Source organism: Sciurus carolinensis, chromosome 6 (genome assembly GCF_902686445.1).
Source record: "Sciurus carolinensis chromosome 6, mSciCar1.2, whole genome shotgun sequence".
Classification (NCBI taxonomy): domain Eukaryota; kingdom Metazoa; phylum Chordata; class Mammalia; order Rodentia; family Sciuridae; genus Sciurus; species Sciurus carolinensis.
In genome coordinates this window covers 150,404,744-150,427,769 of record NC_062218.1, presented here as the reverse complement: position 1 = coordinate 150,427,769, position 23,026 = coordinate 150,404,744, and the positions used below count along the sequence as shown (strand labels likewise).

The 23,026-nt window shown below is 34.5% G+C and overlaps 1 protein-coding gene across 2 annotated transcripts in view; it reads right to left on the bottom strand.

Moving 5' to 3' along the window:
- Positions 1 to 19,941, bottom strand: part of Gabrg2 (gamma-aminobutyric acid type A receptor subunit gamma2) — an 88,039-nt gene extending 68,098 nt beyond the window's left edge. For both annotated transcript variants that reach the window (XM_047556888.1, XM_047556889.1), the window contains exon 1: positions 19,400 to 19,941. In XM_047556888.1, coding sequence (XP_047412844.1) covers positions 19,400 to 19,506 — 107 coding nt within the window. In that variant the 5' untranslated portion in view covers positions 19,507 to 19,941. The remainder of the gene's footprint in view (positions 1 to 19,399) is intronic.
- Between the last annotated feature and the right edge of the window lie 3,085 nt (positions 19,942 to 23,026).

Below are 23,026 nucleotides of genomic sequence, written 5' to 3'. Positions count from 1 at the left end.
AAAATTGCTCAAGAAGGAAATATTTTGCATTTCTTTATCCATATGATGTTATCATCATGCATTTAGAAGACACAGTGTCTAGCACACACCAAATGTTCAAACAGGGTACAGAACAATCATTTTTAACCCCAGCTCTGTGTTAAAATTACCTGGAGGACTTTATGAAAATGTCAATGCTCTGAAGGTCAGCCTCTTAAAATACTAATTTAATTGGTTTAAGATGAGATCAAGATACTGATAGTCAACTCATTCTAAGATGAGGAAAGAATTAAGAGTTACTGAGAGAGAATATGGCACGGCCACCTGAAATTCTCATCTTTCTTTTCTTAGAGTAAATAATCACTTTGGAAACTGTTCTTAGGTGAATTAGATGTCACTTACTACAGTGCTTCAAGGTATACTGGAAATTCAAAATAACCTCATCCTTAATATTTATGTCCCGTTAAGATAGTACTTTTTGTCACATTAAGAAAGATTGGGACATGTGCCCCTAGAACACAAGACAATTCCAAATGTCACATAGATCACTTTAAGTGTCACATAGGCACTAAGTACCCAAATATGGAATACACAACCTCTCAGAATCAAAAAACATATTAAATCACATAATTACAAAGTTTTTCCATTGTTAACTTTTTTCAACACATCTAATGATATTAAGGTAAAAATCACAGTTTATTTGTAATTAATCTTTAGCCACTATCTCCAATTTGCTAATCTAATTTGTGAAGTAATCAGTAACAAACTCAACACATGGTAAACAAAAGTATATTATAAAAACTTGATAGCTTTGTTTTGGTTTTATTATCTTTTTTTTTTTTGCAGTTTTCTTTTATAAGAAAAAGTATCACTAAATTTCCAGGTTTGTTTGTTTGTTTTTATTTTGTCAACTGTATTAAATAAAATATTTATATTAAAAAATATAGTACTTTGTTTTATGAAAAATATTCAGTAAATAAATGACCACGCATCATCTAAATGTGACAAAAATCCATAAAGGCCATTGAATTTGGGAAATGATGCTTTACAGATTTAGATTTCCTAATCCTTAGCTAATCAGCTTATATTTGAGACTCTTTTGTGCAGGAAACAGTTGCAACTGGAAAGAAGCAAAAAATACCATGCTGATATCAAAACACCTCCCATTTATTTAAAGAGACAAACAAATACCTGAACAGCTAGAACAGCAATGCTTAAATAACAATGCAAGACAATAATAAAACATTCTCACATGGCAGAGCATGACTAATCTGTCTGTCAGCACCTTCAACTTGACATGAAGGTTACATCTATCAAAGTGTCTCTGTATTCACTTCCGAATGCTATTTCTGTGGGTAAGAAGGATATTTTCTTCTAGAATACAATCTATTTTGAGGAACTAATAAAACTTTTGCTTTATCTTCTAGCCCCAAAAGGTCCTGCCTATAAACATGCACACACATATAAATATTTGCATGGGAACCACAGACAGGGTACACAACCTGGGTGTACTTTCAATTGGTACATGAACAGAAGATTAAACTCTCCTCGGGTTAGGATAGTTTAAAGGTCACTGGGAGCAAACATAGGAGAGTGAAAGTCAGTTCTAATTCATATAATACCTGCACAGTCAAGTGTATCAAATTCAAATGTATTGAAACAGTTTTGAAAATTTGCATTGCCATATTGTCTTCTACTCTGTAGTAGCAGAAAATGAAATTTTCCAATTTTGACTTTATATGCAGATGTCTGGAGTCATAGAGATAATTTGTTCAGATAACTGAATACACTTTCACTTTCAGGTAGGAGTTTTATCAACCTGTGTACATACATCTGAGTGGCTATGATTCTAAGAAGTTTTCTTTGCTTGCATTTTTCTGAAATTATGCCTTAACTTTGATCTTTAAGTTATAAAAATTTAAGATCCATTCTTGTAGTCAATGCCAATTCTAGATGGCTAATTTTATGCCTAAATTATTTGACTATTGATAAATTATTTTCTCAAAATTAAGGTTTTATTGTTTACTTAACCTTGTTTAACTTTTTCTTTCTGTTTTGTTGCCAGGAATGTTTCTTTTCTTTAATTCCTCTCCCCCATTAAATGAAGTCTATTTTATGTTCATGTAATATAAATGTATACAACTAGGAATTATAAATAATCCAGAAAACAGAAAATTTATGTTCATCCACTCATTTGTGTTTAGTTACACATTTCCAATGAGCTAAGCAGTAGTTTTAGCACCTGGAACAATTAATATTTTTAAAAGTTCTTTATGGAGAATGAGTACCAATTAGTGCTTTCTGAGTGGCTTTTGGAAAGTCCAAAATTTCTTTTGTTCCAAGAATTCTGGAATAATGTTAAAAAAAAAAGATTTAAAAAAAATGATCCCAATGGAATTTGAAAGAATTCTAACTTCTTCAGAGTCATCCCAAGTTTAAATATGTTTTAAGTAAGCACATTAGTTTCATAGGCAAATGGAAAGTTCATATAATAGAAGAGGGATATTTGCATCTCTTCTAGATTTACGAATTTATATCCTTTATTACACAATATAACTAGAATCTTGAATCATTAAGGATTTGCATTATGGAGAGAGTGCTTCAATGAAATAACAAGGTAAGTTCTTGATTTTACTGATTATTACTTTCAAAAATTTTCAAAAACCTGCAACAGTAGTGCATGGATTATTAAAAGAGGCTCCAGTAGAATTCATGCTTCTCCCTGCCATGTTCCCTGTCATTATTTTCTGTTTCCAATGTTCTCAGGTACATAACACCAGTAATATCGAAGCAGAACACATAAGCACTGAAAAGTTCATAACTAACACAATTATATATATTCTCCAGTAAAATAGAAGAAGTCTCTATTTTGTCTAGGAAACTTAATGCCATAATTTCTGTAAACCTTCCTAAAAAAATAATTTTAGCTAAATAATCACTGCTTTTGAAAGCCATTATTCTGGAACATAAGTTTTTAATTATCCCATGTAAATATTTAGAAGTGGGGTTGCTGAGTAATACATTAGGAGTTTATATTACCTTATACAAAATTATCCAATTGTTCTCCAGGATAACTATATTGTTTTATATTCCCATTAGCAATGTATGAAGGGCATAATCATTCCTATTAACACTGAGTCTTGCCAGTATTGTTTTTATTTTATCCATTTTAATAAGTTTGTAGTGATATCATATTGTGGTATTAATTGAATTTGCCTGATGACTAAGGGTTATGAATGTTAAACTATTTCAAGTGTTTATTGGATACCGCAATAAAGTAGATGAATCTCAAAGGTGAACTATACAATACGATTTATATGGTATTCTTGAAAGAAAAATCTTCAGTGATGAATAATAGGCCATTTATTGCAAAAAGTTGACAAAGGGGAGAAATTATGACTGAAAAGGAATTGGGTGAGGGAGTTCATTTTTGGAGGAAAAATAGCCTTCATACAGCTGTACCCCAAAACATTCTCTACTCTTAGATTCTTTTGAAATTTTCTGATACTAAAATATGAGGTAATGAAGCCTATTTTTTAAAAAATCTCCTAGGAAGTGGGAGAAATTTGTTATTAAAATTGTACTGTGGTTTCTTGTTAATTTAATGCACATTTTAAATTTGTTTTTTACTTTTAGATGCATCTTGCTTTCCCCAGTACTTGTATACACAGATTAAGTCAGCAAGAAATTTTATAAACATGAATAAATATACTTTTTATTGATGCTGTCTATGTGAATCCTTACATTTTTAAGTCAATCAATTAATGTTAAAATTTAATTTTTTTTTGGAATTTAGAGATGGTGTTTGCCATTTAACTCTCCAAATCTAAATCTATATAAACACATTTGTCTGATATAGTGCAATAATTTCATAACTGGCATAAAATAATTATTAGTTTCAATTCATTATTATAAAAATAGATTTATTAATTGGCTCTATGTCTTGCCTGGATGTAGGACAACACTAGAATCCTGAGAAAGCTAAAAGTCAACAATTGAGTTAATTGTCAGGCACCTGAAAATCAGTAGGTAAACTGCAACCTCACCATTCCCCAAATCATGTAGAAGCCCTTCTTCCTTAATGAAACTAATGGTATGAAGTACTTCCCCTGACCCACACCCTACTTGAAATTTGATTCAAACTTTTTACCATGGATGCTAGACCATCTATTAGCAGTTGCTTCCTGTTGCTCAAATTCTCTCCTGAATTTGCCATCCCTGGTCCCTGTCCTTCAGCCATCTGGAACTTACTTCATTTCCAGAATTACACAACACTCTTCTTCCTTTCAGGGTCCTGCATCTGCTATTCCCTGTGACCATTCTCGCCCTAAGTGTGAGAGCTGACTCCTTTTCAACCCCATAAAGTTTCAACGTCTCCTTTTCTTTAATTTTAGAAATTCCTTCTGTTTTTTATCTATTATTCATAATGCCCTTTCTTGACATTCTATGTAAAATAAAATTCCCTGGATTTTTTTTTCATAACACCACATGTCTTAGCTATTTGTTCAACGTTTATCCAAATTTAAAGTGTTTTTGGTTGTTGTTTATTTGTTTACTGTCTGCCTGCCTCCCCCACTTGGCAGGATATATGAGGATAAAGATATTTGTCTTTTCCATTGTTTTATCCCCAGGATAAAACAGGTCAACTAAGTATTAGGAACTCAGTAAACAGTTTTTGAAGGCAGGAAGGTAGGCAGGAATGTAGGCAGGAATGGATTTGTCCATCTATTTTTTTTTTTTTTTTGTCTTCAATTACATTTTGTTTCCATTCCACATTCAACACAGGGCTTCAGACCTCAACAAGAGTCAAATAAGGTTTCATGTTAGGCTAGGGGATAAAGGACATGATGATGTTAATTTGTATATATTAAAAATGGTTGAAGTTCTTAAATCAGAGTCAGTAAGTGAAACAAATCAACAGCATTGTCTATTAGTAAGTTTATAATGTAGTCTTATAGTATACTATTATATATAATACTTTACTGTGTTTTAAAAATCATGTCTGTATTCTAGAATGTAAGGTCCGCAGAGCAAGGATGATGCCTGCCTTGTTCAATGCTTTATCTTCAGCACCTGGTGATCTGTGTTACCAGTAGCAGATGGTAGAAGTAAATGGCATGTATCTTTCGAGATGTTATTATAAAGATTGTGGCTTCCATGTCTCCTTATGTTTTTCTTCTCCATATCTCCAAATCCACAGAGCCTTCAACATAAAGAACTAGAGTTTCTTCTCAATGACCACCTTGGAGTAAACTTGGAAGCATATTGTCCAGCACACTCAGATCTTCAGAACCCTGCTTAACAACTTGACTGCAAGCTCATGAGATGTCCTGAACCATAACCACCTAGCTAAGCTACTCCTATGTTCCTTTCCCTCAGAAACTTTGGGCCAAAAAGGATTTCTTCTTTTTTATTGAACATACAGGTGCTTAAGCACTCAACCATATTCCCAGTCCATTTTTTTTTTTTTTTTTTTGAGACAGGCTTTCCTTAAGTCACTCAAGACCTTGTTAAGTTGCTGAGACTCGTTTTGAACTTGTGATCCTCCTGCTTCAGCCTCCCAAGCCACTGGGCTTACAGTATGTGTTACCAAACTCAGCTGATAAGAAGGATTTCTTATATTTCATTGCTAACTTTTGGATAACTGATTATTAGATATATAACTATTACAAAGACAGATAACCTCTGAAGTTGTAAGAATTACAGCAACCTTAAATATCAAGTACTGGAAAGCACTTTTGCTAAATCCTATGATAAACTACACCTATTTTATGTCTCACCAACGTCATCAAGATAAATTAAAACACATTCTCAAAAACATGTGCACAATAATGTTCATGGTAGTCTTACTGAATTAACTTCAGACTGCAAGCACCAAGGGAAGAATGGCAAATGCATGCACCATGGGATTATAGAAATAAAAGAGGACCACATGATGTGTGCTACATTACTGTATCTCAAAAACATTATTTGGAACCAAAGAACCAAGCACACACACAAAAAATAACCTACATTGTTCATTTCATCAAAGTAAGTTTCACAAATAAGAAATAAAATAATCTATGTTAAGTGAGAGGCTACTAAGAGAAAGTAGGGAGAAACCCTCTAACTATACATTAAATTCTAAACAAATTGTTCAATCTAAATTATGTTTTTATTTTAAGGACTAGTTGGGAAGCGAAATTCTCTCTACTATGTTGGGAATGGCTTGGAAGTTAGCAAAACCGGTTTCAGAAAGGTATTTTGGGTGCTGAGGCAGTAACCTAGGTGATGGACGATTTTTCTTTAATTTTCAAATCTAAGAGGCACAAAGAAAAATGGAGAGTTAGTCATGACCTTGAATAACAAAATATCAGCTTGGATTTTCTCCTTCCTCATTACTTTCTGGCAGATTCAACAGCCATGACTTTCATTTCATGCTGATCAAAATAGAACTTGTCCATCAAGATTAGCAATCCAACTTTGCTCTGAATCATAAGTTGAGTAATTTTGCTTAGCAACTCAACGTCAATGGTTGCACACCATCTTTGGGGGAAAAAATTCCTTTACATGTATTTAGGGCAGTTGTGTTCAGGATGGAGTCTCATGCATTGGTCTATTGTCCCTTGCTAGGCACTAATTCATATTATTAGGGATATTACTGAGTTCACATAAATGATATGCTTAAAATGAATAATAATTGCATTTTGGAAACTTAGAGACTTTTACACAATTTTCTTATTCATACAGGTTAAGGTAAGGGACTGAAAAATTTAAAAATTATTCACATAATAGTAAAATAATATACGTTGTTATATAGAAAGAACAGTTATAATATTTGTCAAGCTTTTAGAGTGCCTTTTTATATTCTAGAAATCTTCACTTCAATTTATATGCAATGAAAATCAAATTCTTTAATCTTCTTGTTATCAGTTATAATATAGACCTTATTATATATGTTATTATGGACTGTATATGTTGAAGTATGTTCCCCAAATTTAGAGTTTAACAGGAGTAGAAGGGTTATTTGAGCTTGTAGGACTATCCCTGGGAAATAAATAAGGGCACTATTGTGGTAACAAAGACAGCAATAACCACGACAGGCACAATAATAGCACCACATGAGGAATGCTTCTATACCTAATCCTCAGGGTATATCATGCCAGCAATCCCTCAAGGTAAACTGGGAAGAATTATAGTCCTCCTGTTTTACGTGAAGAGACTGAGGCATTGTGCAATTAAGTTGACTGAGTCATAGCAGAGTAAATGAAAATTCTGGGAGAGTGAGTCCTGGGCAGGTGATTTCCACAGCTTGTGCTCTTAGCCTCTGTACCCAAAACCCTGTTTGCTTGTTCTATTTTAGTTGGCAGCCATATATGCTGGATTTTAGATGAAGATAAAGCAGAATATGAAAAGATTTTTCTCACTCCCTTTTTAAAAAGATGACAAATTTCAGAAAACACTTGGTATAATTTCCTTAATTTAATTAAACAAGTAATTGTTGATCATCTATGAAGAGCTAAGTACTCTCTTAAAGCCTGAGTGGTATTAGTGCACAAAAATAGCATCTCTTCTCTCCTGGATCTTGGTTTAAAGCTAAGATAGAAAGTAAAAACAATAAACCAGTAAACAACATAATAATTTTGTTTTTCTAATTACTTACTGATGGTTTCAAGTAGATGCTAAGAGGATTTGGGGTATAAGCTAGAATGGTGTTTGCAATATCACTTTGAAAGATTAGTGTGGGTCTTATAGAGAAGATGACACCTAAAGCAAAGATTTGAAGAAAGTGTATATTTTGGAGAAATGCTTTGCCTATGAAGCAGAATATTAAATAAGACTTTCAGTGTGGTCAGATGCAGCATCTCAGCTGAGAAAAACAGGTGACTAGTACAATCCCATTTGACATAAATGTAGTGGACTTTTAGGAAGAGGCAGAGCTTGCTAGAAGTCCACAAACCAGCCCTGGGTTCCCTCTACTTTACTGTTTTTCAGGCAGATAATGAAAGTTCAGTGATTCAACAGGAGAGAAGTTCTGGTAGAAGGTTATTAACCTAAGAGTGGAAAGAACTGTACAATTTCATATCCCTGACCCCATGGTGGTGTTGGATCCACCACCAGCTCAGGACAAGAGAAAAAGAATGGAAACAATCTAGTCTTGATGTCCTATGTGAAGGAAGACTATTAGGGCAATTCTTAACTCTACCCCAGACAGAAAAACTCGAATACCTGCTCCCAAATGCTCTCGGAACAGAGGCTTGGTAAAGGATTCTTCAGATAATTTGGCCTACATTTTCTATAACGTGAATGGTCTAGGGATGGCTGTATCAGTCTTTCCTGAAGAAATAGAAGGATTAGTTGTTGGATTTGAACTTTCTCAATTATGAATCTGAGACAGAAAGAGCTTCACTTTTAGAATATGAGAGGCAATGTTGCTGAGATTTTTTTTGTTGTTGTTGTTGTTGTTTCCTTTGCTTTGTTTGGTCTTTTTCCTGTGAACTAAGTAACTGGATGTTACAAAGACAGTCATGCTGGACCATCTTGAAAAGATGGCCTGTTTGACAAACAGTACTAACAGAGTCTCAGGATGAATTTATCTCTGGAGTGGAGTGGAGGGAGTGTCTTACAGGGTCAGTTTTCATGGAGTCCTGTCCAGGTCAGGCAATCCTATGATGTTGATGAACTCCAGAGGGACAGAGGAAGGGATTGCCTCCAGAGAGTCCATCTACCTCCCCCTCAACCACCCATGGAAGATGATTCAGTCTTCCCGCATCTGTTAGCAGATAATAAAAATCTTTCTGCTTTTTTTGCACTCTCCTCCCTCCTTCCACCCTGATCCTAAAAAGTCAAAAGCAGCAAAATGAAGGAAAGGAAGAGACTGAGGTTATAGAAACCTGAATACAGCAAGAAGGAAGATTTAAACTGAGCAAGATAGTCAAGGATTAATTTAATTAGACTTTATTATCAGAAAATGAACTGACTGATTCTAAGTCTTAGAGTTAATAGAGAAGCTTTGGGATATACCTGACATATCGTCCAAGAGTGAGAAAGAGACTCCCTAGGTGAGGTTTGAAGAAAAACACAACTTCTAGACCTGTATCTTTCAAAGTCCAGGATGTAGAACACATCAGTTAAGGGAAAATTCAGGCCAATTAAGTATTATCTCAAACACAAAGAACAAAGTTAAAGATCTTTGGATTAATACTAACACCTACCTGTGGCTACAATTCTTATTGTACTGTTTTTTTCTTTTTTTAAAATTTGGTACTAGGGATTGAACCCAGAGATGCTCTACTACTGAGTTACACTCCTAGTTCTTTTTTATTCTGAGGAAGAGTTTTGCTAAGTTGCCAAGGGGCTCACTAAGTTGCTGCGGTTGGCCTCAAACTTGTAATGCCCCTGTTTCAGTCTCCTAAATTGTTGGGAGTACAGCAATGAACCACCACATCCATATTTTTAGAAAAGAATATCACACATTTCAGTATACGAAGATCAATTAAGTATCTCCTATACAGAAAACAAATCTTGGTTATAGGGTTGAGGAACTTATCCAAGTTAATTTAAATTGTAGACATTATCTGGGTATGGAATAGACTAAAAATACTCAATTTTTAAGAATTTGTAGTAATTTGGTCGATAAAATATGGATTTTTGATGTTTATAAAGTAATGACTTAATAGATTATTTTGGAATTGAATCAAAATTAATTAATTCTAAATGTTCACATTTGAAAAAGTTCAAGAGGTATTTTACTAAACATAAAACAATTTTGAAAAAAGAATAGATTTCTATCAGCAAAAAGGAACTAAAAAGGAGATAACTCAAATGAAAATTTTTACCTAGAAACATCTAGATATGGTTACTGACTCTAAAAATTATTCTTTTGAATTTTCCCTACTAAGAAATATTGAGGAAAATCACCTTTCTATTAAGAAAAGGGAAATTTATCTGAACATGGTCACAGTTAAAAGTTGTTTTGGTCATTTTTTCACTTTGAGTCATTTAAGAAGAATACAAATGCCCTCAATCTTTTTTTTTCAGTTTTTTAAATTTGTTGTAATTAGTTGTACATGACAGTAGAATGCATTTATACGTTCTGATAAATCATACATAAGTGTAGTATAATTTCTCATTTTTCTGATCGTACATGTTACAGGATCACATCAGTCATGCAGTCACATATGTACATGAGGTAATAATGTCTGTTTCACTCTACTGTCATTCCTACCCCAATGTCCCTTCCTCTCCCTTCACTCCCCTCTACCTAATACTCAATCTTTTTAATGTAGTGTTTTGTTTGATTTTTACAGACTGCATTTTGATTCATTGTACACAAATGGGCTAAAATTTTTCATTTCTATGGTTGTGCATAATGTAGATTCATACCATTCATGTAATCATGCATGTTCATAGGGTAATGATGTCTGTCTCATTCCACCATCTTTCATACACCCCTCCCCCTCTCATTTGCCTGTACATAATCTAAAATTCCTCCTTTGTTCTCTTACTCCTTGCCCTTCCACCCCCATTATGTATCATCATCCACTTATCAGGGAAAACATTTGACCTTTGTTTTTTTGAAATGGGCTTATTTCACTTAGCATGATATTCTCCAATTTCATCCATTTACCTGCAAATGCCATAATTCTTCTTTATGGCTAAATAATATTCCATTATGTAAATATACCACAGTTTCTTTATCCATTCATCTTTTGAAGGACATCTAGTTTGGTTCCACAATCTAGTCATTGTGAATTGAGGTGGTATAAACATTGATGTGGCTACATCACTGTAGTATGCTGATTTTAAGTCCTTTGGGTATAAACTGAGGAGTGGGATAATTGGGTCAAAAGGTGAGTTCATTCCAAGTTTTCTGAGGAGTCTCCACACTGCTTTCCAGAGTGACTGCACCAATTTGCAAATCCACCAGCAATATACAAGTGTACCTTTTCCCCCACATACATGGCAACACCTATTATTGCTTGTGTTCTTGATAATAACCATTGGAGTAAGATGGAATCTTAGAGTTGTTTTAATTTGCATTTCTCTAATTACTGTAGTGGTTTTCAAAAAGTGTTTTTAGTGCTGTTCTGTTTTAGATATAAACATTGCCATCAAGCTCAGATTTGTGTGCACATGTGTGAGGATTTGACTCTGTCCTTGTAGAATAATGATTGAGAACTCACTTGCCTATTCCTGGAGAATAAAGTGAAGAAAGGTACTGGATGAATATAGGTTTAAAAAAGCAGTCAATAATTGATTAATATAAAATTAGTAGTGTCTACTCTCTTACCAAAATATACTTCATCTATTTTGAAAAATACCAAGACACTAACATCTCCTTCCATCTATTTTTATTGGCCATATAGTATATTTTGCATTTAATACTTAAAAATTCCAAAGGAATTCATGCATGTCTTGGTTCTGTTGTACCCAAGTATACATGTCTTAATTTTGTGGAGATAATTGCAGCTCACAACTGATACATGTATTTAACATGGTCATGGTTTCTTTATTGACTGCATGTGACTATTCACGTTGATTACCACAGACTCAGAGATGATGTGTCAGTAGAAGATGACAGTAGTAAATTAGTTGCAGTTCCATGGAAATAGCTTGAAGACTTCTTATGTGAATATCCACTATTGAATAGGAAGTTGGTGGAATCAAAATGCATCAATCAGTTATTAATTAGTAAATTGAATCTTTGGAAGGATTGTGTTATACCACAGTATTGCTTCTTAAAATTGTTCTTAATATAGTTTTTTTTATTGCACAGACATTTTTTTTAATTATAAAGAAAACAAGTCAGAACATTTCAGAAATCCACACTTCTCTTCTTCAAAAGAAATATCATTCCTTTTCAAGTTAAACCTCTGCAAAATACTGCAACAAATCTGACTAAAACTATTGTTACCGTAGATAGGATATCAGAATATTACAACTATTCAATTAGTTGTTTGAAGATGAATTTCAGTTAGTTTGGAAATCTCAGGTTCTCTGTCCTATGCATTCATCACAATAGAACTCCTATATTCTCTCAAGAAGATATGTCACTTTCCTGTATAATATTTACCTGAATTAAAGTTTAATAATTATTTGTACACCTTTTCAGTTGTTTCCTATCATCCCATGCATAAGAATGTAAACTCTGTGCTGGCAAATATCATGGTTTCTGCTGCCCCTGTACTACACACCCAGTCTTTAGAGAAGACTATTCCTTTACTATTCAAATACTATTCCTTTAGTGAATTGAGAAATTTTACATTCATTTATACTTTTTATATCCATATTTTTAATGATGTATCTCAAAGTGTTTTCAAAAGCAGTTTATAAAAATGACTGATAGTTAGCAAAAAAGAACACTTTAGTATCTGTCATTTATTTTTTTCAGACCAAAAATATATATTGAATATGGACATAGTATACTCAGTTTGTTTGAGACATGTTATCTAAATATGCCTAAATATATTAATGAATTCTCTGTATATTTGTCTTAGTATATAGACTTTGGTCCCACAACTGACTTGAGATCATGGCAGGGTTTCAGTTATTACAAAGGATCATTGCTTTAAAAATATCCCTTGTTTTCCTAGCTGCTATGTTACTTGGTATTCATATGGTTTTCCTTATGAATGGGTAGAGAGTGTAATATCAGTGCTACTTATTTAACATTTACTCGGTACTTTATCTATGCAGAGTTATACAATGATTTTATAATAATATAGTATTATGACCATATTTTGTGTACTTATAGTATAATACTATAGGGATTAATATGATTTGGAGTTAAATATTTTATTTTTACCCTATGCCGCTAATGTGTAACTTAAAAAGAGCTTTTTATTCCTTTTCAAGTGTATTTATTCTGTAGTATATGGAACAAATAAATAAGAATTAACTCTCCCAGTTAGGCAAACTGGAGAGGTTTTTTTGCCTCTCAAAACAATCTAAGTATTTTCTTACACTTAGAAAGAAAAGAAGTGGCTATACATATGCACTAGGAATACAACAGGAGGCATCCCAATGCTTCCTGAAACGGCGAGTCATGGATTCTTGGACAAGTTCCTTAACCTCTTGGTGTATCATTTTTGACAATTCTCAGGAGGAGAAAATATTTCTCATCTAAAGCAAGTCTATTGAGAGAATAAGAATGGGGATATAAACATTCTTCTACAAAACTTAAGTCCCATTCAATTTCTAGAAATGTTAATTTCTAATTCTTCTAGACCTTAAAACATACATGCTTTGATATTGTTATCCCATGACAGATAACTAAGCAGCAGCTTATATTGAACTGATAAAAATATGTCATCCTTTAACATCTATGTATTACAAATATGCATATCCAGACACTGAAGTGGTATTACTCTTATTTTAATACTCAGTATAGATTACTCAATTTTTTTTCTTTTGCTTTTCTAAAAAATTTTGTTAAGTACTATGGTTTGAATAAGAAGTGTCCCCTAAAAAGCTCATGCTTGGCAATCTAGGAGTAATCAGAAGTGAAATGATTAGATTATAAGAGCTGTGACCTAATTGGTTCATTAATTAATTTGATGGCTTAATAATTTTAATGGATTTACTAGGCAGTAACTATAGGCAGATGGGACATGACTGGAGGAAGTAGGTCACTGGTTGCAAACCCATAGGGATATTTTTGTCCCTGACTTGTGTGCGCTCTCTCTCTCTCTCTCTCTCTCTCATTTCCTGCTGAGGAGATTTCCTCTGCCATACCCTTCCACCATGATGTTCTGCCTCACCTCAGACACAAAGCAATAGAGCAGACTGACCATAGACTGAACCCCAAACCATAAACCCAAAATAAAATTTACCTACTCTAAGTTGTTCTTGTCAGGTATTTTAGTCACAACTATGAAAAGCTGATTAACATGGGAAGAAAACTGAAGAACAACATTGAACATTATTCTGCAAATTTGACCACTGGATGGCAAGATCTCTTTGAAGGTGAGATGTCATGCAGTAGTTAATTTCCTGAATAAGGAATGAATTGCTAATTAAACTATGCTTCACTTACATATACAAAGTCTTGGGGAAATAAATTTTTCAAAACATAATTGTGGTTTACCATCTAAATATTACCATTTAATATGTTCATAAACTCATGAAGAAAAAAACCAGCAAACTCTTTTTAAGTACTTCTCTCTAGAGCTTTTAAACAACCTAATAAGATGCAATTCAGTAATGGTATAATTGGTGGAGACTGATTTTTCTCAAACCATTGTCAGAACAGATTAAGTTGAACATTTTCATTTATTCTGTGGGCCAATTACATCTAAGATAGCTGCTCTAGACTCTGGTCATCTGAAAATAGCCTAAGAGAATTATAAATATTAAAGTTGATGCAATACAATTAGGCTTTCCTGGAATGACATATACTTGTGGTTTTCCAAATTACTTCTGCCAAATTGATCTCAGGAGATTGATTAAAAGTTGCAATTAAGATAGTCTGGAAGTTAGATCACTATGATATTTTCACAATGTAAGTACTCTAAGATTCAAGATTTCAATCTGGATGAATATTCCAGAAGGGACACTTTAGACTCAAAGAGAATATATCCTGATGGGGATGCAGGTCAGGGGTATAGTGTCTGGTTAGTATGAGCAAGGCCCAGGTTCAAATCCTAGCACCACACATGCAAAATATGTAAACATTATTCTACTAGGTTAAAAGATCTATATGGCATCTTCTTTTTGGATATGCTGGCTTTGAACTCATGATCCTCCCTCCCATTTTATCCTCCAAGCCCCTGGGATTACAGGTGTGTGCATTATCTTCAAAGCCAGAAAATAGTCATACTTTCAAATCTCCTTGTTATATATATATGTATATATGTATATATGTATATAATAAGGAGATTTGAAATATCTTGAATATCAGATTGAAATCTTGAATCTTAGAGTACTTACATTGTGAAAACATCATAGGATATGCACACACACACATATATGCTGGACTATATATTTATATTAATATATGTGTATGTATACATATAAACACATTCACATTGACTTTTCATTATGACTCTAAAGTAGTTATCGTCAACCACATTTGATCAACTAGGAAACCAAGACTACAGACAGATGAAATGACTGGCTAAAGGGACACATAATTATAAGATGATAGTATGTCTTTGGATAGATATAGCATGCATAATGATAAGTAAACATGCTACATGTATAGAATGATATATGTGCAAATATGTATATGCACATACATATATTATGGTAACTGGTTATATTTTAAATCTTTAATTATCTTCTGTGTTTCATCAGTTTCAACTCATTAATACTTTTTTCTTACAAGTGTAGGTTATAAGATATTTAGACTGCCTTAAACTTTGTACAGTCTATCTTGGAAAGATATCTTGGGGATTGAAGCAAAGGTAGCCATGATACTAGTAACACAGTGTTTACAACAGTGATATTGTTGCTAATGTCAGTCTTAACTTCCTTCCCATTTGAATGGAAATCCTTGGCCTGGAAAAACTTTTAAAATCTATAGAATAGACTTCTATCTTTAAATTAAATATTCTGTGATCAGTTCTTTTGAGAAGATTGACTATTCTGAAATGAATCTAAGACATCAGAGAGACATTTATGAAGCTAATTATTTAAATTAAAAGCCAAGTTTTAAACTCAAGCCTCCTATTCTCATTTTGTTTAGATAGTAATTGGCAACTAAATTCTGGGAAACTCAGGGTCATAAATATTTCTTTTTTTTTTTCTTGTCTTTTTTATTCAGGTGTTTGTCTTGGAGTAAACTATTTATAATACTATGTCTACCACTAAAACAATTAAATATGCTGTGCAAATGTGATTTTCTCTAGCTAAAACCAGGTGAAACATTTGTAAGTAAGGGAATAACAAGATTATCCATAGAAGGTACTTCAGTAAATAGAGTTTTTTGAAAATTCACAAAATTTTCTCTATTACATGGTCATGACTTATAAAAGTTAAAATCTCTGTGCAATTGAATTATAGGATAAAAAGTAAACCTTAGAAACTTTAAAAAAAAGTCACCTGAAGCATTTCTGCTCAGCAACATCTAAGAAGATAAAATATTTCTAAATCTTTAGTTCAACTTTTTTTTTAAATCAATGCTAGCACTTCAAAGTAAGGTTTAGACTAATTATCAAAATTGAATCAAATTCATTTATTCTCAATATATCTTTGAAAAACAATTCTTTGTCACTTTAAAATATTATGAAATATTTTATTCTACTAAAATAAATGTCTTTTCTACTTACCATAAATAATTTTTATGTATGTTAATATTCTTTCTCCTATGATATTTTTACTCTGAGACAGAATTAAGTTAGATTAAAAGAATTTACAAAATTAGAATTATAAAATTATATGGAAAATTTTTATGTAGCACTATGTTGACATAAATAAATGGAGTTTGTGAACATACTTAGGTAGACATTTATACCTGTATGTATTTTTGTTTTTTCAGTCAATGTCTTTTTATATATTGTGTGAGTTTATTGAAATTCTTTATACTACTCCTTATTTCTTTTGTTTTTTATATATACACTCAATGATTTATATATAAGTAAAAAATGTCTGCATAAAAAATTGATTATTGTGCCCAACTGAATAATAAATAGCAGAATGCAAAGTGCTCATAAATATTAAATGAGGTAATGAATAAACTTTTGAAGTCAGCAAAGTATAGACCTTTTCTTCAGAGTGAGTTCTAGGGTATATGTTAAAATGCATACTTCTGGACTCTACTCCAGGCATATGATTCAAAATCATTAGTGTATAGTATAGGAATCTCTTTTTGGTTGAGTTCTTAGGTGATTCTTGTGACAGCATTATAAATAAGATACATGACAGGTCAGAAGATTTTGAGTTTTGAAATGAACTACTTCATTGCTGAGAAGAGATATTGCTTATTCATATGCTCACTATAATGTTGTATTTTCTTATTCATTTTGCCTTTATGTAGACACAATCTCTGAGTGTAGTCTTTTCATAGAGGGTGAAAGTGTTTTATTCCCAGAAATTTGTAAATTTAAAATGTCAACTAAATATTTGTTTCATTTTCCTCCAATTTTCTATGTAACTCTACCCCTAATGTTGAACCCAAAGGCTCCCACTTTCCAAGTTATTTTTCTTTTTTTTTTTTCAGTTCTTTCTCAGGATCAGCTTCATACATCAAAGCCTCTGTTTTCATCCAGCCTTATTCAACCATTCAAATTGCTTGTTTGTGGGACTGCAGCAAACTTGTTTGTGAAACTCTGATCACAATCTCTGCACCAAGCTGCAATGATTCCAATCTTGATAACTACTGAGAAAATGTAAAAACATCCTTACACTGGAGATTTTTTATGGCACATAATTCTCATTACTTGAAGCTATTTTAAAAGCTCATCTAGGCTAATTTTGTAACAATTGAAAAATAACATGTCATTAGGTATTGATTTTTATATATTAGAATAAAAAGTGGGGTTGTTACAATGAGCCATACTAATACTATAGTAATATAAATAATAAAAAAATTAGTTTTTGTTAAATTATGACTGTTGGAGACCAAATGCATAAGAATATCTACTCTTTTAATTATTCAATTGTTTACTTAAAGTGAGTAGAAAAGAAAGATGTATTCCCCCATGTTTTGTCTACATTTTAATCCACAGGTTTCACAACTGGAGGAATATAGGAAAGATATTTTCTATTAGTAAGCAACTATAAAGGCTCTAATTTTGCAAGAAAGATTGAGAACCACATACAACACTAAACAGAAAAACATTTGTGTGTAAATTTTGAATAGAAAAATTATTTTTTGAGGATTCCACTAAAATGTATTTCATATAAAACCATTTCCCAAAAGGTCCTCTCCATTTCTGAGTAAACTTTTAATCTTACACTTTTAATGAAAATGTATTCTATTTTCATAGTAAAGGAGTAAGAAACAAAAAAATACTGGAGGAGTTGGACAGACCTGTCTTTACCAGGAATCTACAAACTGAGCTTTTTACTCCTTGGTTTGCCTGAAACTCTTCTTTTTCAGACATTTGCATGTCCCATCACCCATCCTAGGGAACAGGGGACCAGAGTAGTTGACCAGATGTACTCAGCAAAAGTAAAATGTAGCTTAACTCCCATTCCTTCCAGCTTGGTTACAAATACTACATAAGGGTGCCAACTCCAAAGAGAACCTTGTGGCAATGTCTAGATTTCTTCTATGGCTAGTTATTTGTTTTTCTTTGTGTTCTTTTCCTTTTCAGGTGGTGGGGAGTAGGGGAATTTAGGGTAATTCTTAAAGAGCTTTATTACAAAATAGCAAAATCGAAGAGTACAAGTAATGTAAATAGTGGAATAGTGCCTTTGGTTGGAATTTGAGATGTGGTTGAGGCTATTTATGTAGGTAGATCAGTGGTTTACTATACTACATGGAAGGTTCTCCCCTAATGTTCCTGCTTCAGGAAAGTTCAAAGAATTTAGAAGCAAGACACTTTGTAGCACACACATTCTCAGGATTTTTAGGACTCCCTCCCCCTTCCTGTCTTTTCTACTCAATGCAGCAAGGCTGTAAAACATTAATGCATACTTCAGAATTTTGGCACCACATTCATTTGGTTCAGCATGTTTTCCAACACTGCAGCAAGGCCAGCTCTTCCAGACATACATTCCCCTGAGTATTCATTCAACTACATTCTCACGCACCACAGGGAGGGAGTAGCAAGAGTCAGTGCAGGGTCTCCGGGCTTTATCTGTGTTCCTTGGCTCCATTGGCCTTCTACCTGAAGGTAGAGATGTCCTGTGCAGATTTGGAGATGTCCTATCAGGTTTGACAAGCTGCCTTCCATCTGGCCCTGAGCAGGACTGCTGTCCTTGGTGCTGAACATGTTTGCCCATCAGGGAGTAGGCTGCAGGGTCAATGGGGCTGGATAGAAAACCTGGCTAACTGAATGCCCAGGTGCAGGAGCAAGGGATACTTTAGTTTACCGAAACAGAGCTGCCCCCGCCCCGCATCCTCCCTCACACACATCTCCTCCGTGTGCGCCAGGACCCGATTTGCAATTTTCTCCTCCAGACCCCCACCCAAATGCCTTCAACATGGCCTCATCCTCAGGCGTGCAGCAGCAAAAGCCCACCACGACATCGCAATGCAGTAATAGAGAAAGGCTAGTCCCCAAATACGAAGTCTAAAGGGATAGCTTTACCGCTCTCAAACAAAAGAAAACAAGGATAAAATCCAATACATGAATAAATAAACGAACGTAACCTTCCTCCTTCATCCCTCCTGTTCCCGCCCCATATATTCACTCTGCCCCAAATTATAAAGCCCCAAATCCTAGAAGACTGTTTTAAATCTGGGTGGTCTTCCCAGTTCCACATCCCCACCCCTTCCCCCCACCTCTCCGGAAAAAAAAAAAAAAAAGACGCCTAAAAAGGCACATCTTACCCTGGGTAGAGCGAGAGCAGGAGCAGAATCCACACCGTCATTTTCTGTGAAAATACAGGAGTCGAGTAGACAGAGCTTCCTGCGCTCCATATATTTGGCGAACTCATCGCTTTTTCCCCCCCTCTCTCTTCTCTTGCCTCTGGTTGCAGAAGAATCCCTCCCCTTTGTATTATTATTATGCTTATGGTTTGATGGTGGCTCCCCCCACCTGCCTCTCGTAGGTCCCGTCACTGGGGAGATGTATTGCTACCAGCTTCTGGATTAATATTCAGGGGGGCAGAAATAAGATCAGCACAAACGCTTGCAGATACCATCAAAGCGTCAGCTCAGGCAGCAGCTTCCAAGTCTGGGGGAATAATATAATTGAGGTAGGGGGAGGGCAGAGGGAGAGATGCACAGGGAGACAAATAGAGAAAAGCACGCACATTCATGCTGCTCGCACTGGCGCGAACTCCCCCAGTTCCATCGTTTCAGGTTTTATTTATTTGCTTTATTTTCTCCCCCGCCCCTTTTCTTCCCCTTTTGGGGAGTGCATAAGTGTGTGTGTGTGTGTGTGTGTGTGTGTGTGTGTGTGTGTGTGTATTTAAAAGAAATGGAAAAAAAAAATCACTAGAAGCCCTGCGTGATTATCACGCAGATTAACTCTGAGGTCAAAGTGGAAGTGATGCACGCTGCTGCAGCAGGAATTAACACATGCGTGGCCTCCTGCCACTGCTTTTTAACCCTTCCATGCACACAGACACGAAAGGACTGGCATTCATGGGAACAAGAGCTGCTTTAGCAAGTCCACAAACTACATCACTAATGACAGAAGGTTCGTCTTGTCACATCTGCCAAGAGGCCTTAATTTAAATTTGTGTAGTCTTAGAAATCAGGATTACAATGTTGGGGGGTGGGGGAGGCACTGGGGAAAGCATGACTGTTTTCCTATAAGCCATCCTGTAAGAAGATGGATTTGGTGAATTTAATTTGAGTGAAGGGAGTAAACACTGATGGATTACAAGACTTGGAAGCATTCTATGCTCCCAGGATTCTGTTCCACCCTTTTCTGTTCTCCATCCCCTATGAAAATGTGAAGACACAAACTACTTGAAGACTGAAGAACATAATTGCAGAGGGATTGTTGCTAGAGCAAAGAACGTAGATCACAAAATAGGGGCCTACATTTTGCAGAGCTATTCTGTTTTATGAGAATTGACTTTTTTGGGGGGTCCTTCAGTAGCAATTCTGAAGTTCCTGGGGTGGAAGAGTGGTGTTAGTGTGTTTCCTTCTTGTCTAGAATGTTGCCGTTGGATACTGATAAAAGGAGATATCCTTTTTCACCAACCCATTTCATACATCAAGGAGGAAACCCTATTCACTCATCACGGGGAAGAAGATGGAAGAATGCTGCATGGTTCCTGAAGAGCCAATGAGCCACAACCAAGGTGTTTGTGAAGAGTACAGATGAAGAGGAGCAATCAGAACTCTCCCTGGAAAGTACAAGGGAGCTGTCTCTAAACTGGTACTTTTTTCTGCAAGAAAAAAAGTCTTCAGAAATGAAATTTGAGTGATGGGTCCAGGAGGTAGGAACAGAACACATGATAATCAGGTTCAAATTCCATCATTAACTCCAAAACATACCCCCAAAGCAGAGAGAATTACTGGTGGCTGCTGCCAATGCCATAAGCTAAAGAGATGCAGTCTGACAGTGAATCTCTGACAGATACACCTCAAAGCCTGCATGACAGAAACTTTGGCTCAAGAAAAGTGATTTTTATGTCATTTGGAGAAAATCTGAAAAAAAAAACAACAATAGCAAAAGCATTCACATGTAGTGAAGTGATTTCTTTCCATTGTGACTAAAATGGAGGCAGAACAATGTAAATCCCATGTCTCTGAAATTCTCTTGTTCCTTGCTGAAATGAGGAACATTGCCCCTGATTGTGGTCATAATTTGACTTTTTAAAAGAGTTTAGGTTGTTTATAACTATAGTTGTTTTAGTGAAGACATCTGGTCACATTTCCATAAGGCCTAAATGTATATACTTAGATGCCTATAAAAATCAAGCAAGTTTGAGAAATGAAAGAAACAGGTTGATCATGAATCTGTACAGTGGCAGAACTCATGAAAACTGGAGTGGCCATCTGAATGGAGTTACCCCTGCCTGGTTCCAGTCAGAGTTCCCAGAAGAAATAGAAATAATAATTATTTTGTGAAATGTCCTAAGGAACAGGTTTACAGACCACTAACTTGGATATTTTATTATAGACTATATTAAACAACAACAACAACAACAAGAACCTATATGTGAGGAATCTGTCTTCTACCATACAGGACATTCTGAATTTTCCACTGTAAAGGTTTTCAGGTAAAACTGGATGCTGGGGCACATACCTGCATTTTCAGCCACTTTCCAGCCACTTGAGAGGCTAAGGCAGGAGGATAACAAGTTTAAGACTAGCCCAGGCAACTTAGGGAGACCTGCAGGTGAGTTTAGTAACAAGCATAATGATGCTGTGGGAATGAATGCTATCGTTCACAGGATTCACTGCTGTGATGGAATACAGTGGTCCCTGTAACTCATGATCTATTTCACTAACAGAATAGCTTCCAGCCTGTTAAGAAATCCCATAGAAGAAATTTTAGAAACTGGGCACAATTTTAATTGTGCTGTTCATACCTAGTTGGTCTCAGTATGTCCCTGTGGATCTTTCTTATCTAGTGACTAGTCTCTGAAAAAAGTCATGTTAGTAAGTTTCCTAATATTTTGCATGTTACATTCTTGGTATGTGTAAGAGACATTGTCTTGTGATTTCTTTTGTAATCACCTTTTAGTTATGTTTTTTCTTAACCACACTGAAGGAAAGATTTAAAATATATAAAAATAACAATTATTTGGTAAACATGATTATTATATTTTCACTGGAAATAGTAGGTATATGTATATGTATATATATTGACATAAATTTTATTAAAATTTTAAAAAGTATTGGAAAATAGAATGAAGAAACTACCACCTATTGCTTTTGATCTAAACAAGGTATTGACATTATGCTAGAAAGTTGTTCTGTTTTTATTTGTTTTTTTTTTATTTATTTAAAGAGATTGCATTTTGATTCATTGTACACAAATGGGGTACGATTTTTCATTTCTAGGGTTGTGCATGATGTCAATTCATACCATTCACATAATCATACATGTACATAGGGTAATTCTTTCATACCCCCACTCCCTCCTCCCTCTCATTTCCCTCTACATAATCTAAAGTTCCTAAATTCTTCTCCTTCCCCCACCCCCCACCCCATTATGTATCACCATCCACTTATCAGAGAAAACATTCGGCCTTTATTTTCTTGGGCTTGGCTTATTTCACTTAGCATGATATTCTCCAATTCCATTCATTTATCTGCAAATGCCATAATATTATTCTTCTCTATGGTTGAATAATATTCCATTGTGTGGGGGGAAAGGTACACTCACCTATTGGTGGTGGGAATGAAAATTGGTGTAACCATTATGGAAAGCAGTATGGAGGAGATTCCTCAGAAAACTTGGAATGGAACCACCATTTGACCCAGCTATCCCATTCCAGGGTTTATACCCAATGGACTTAAAATCAGCATACTACAGTAACACAGCCACAT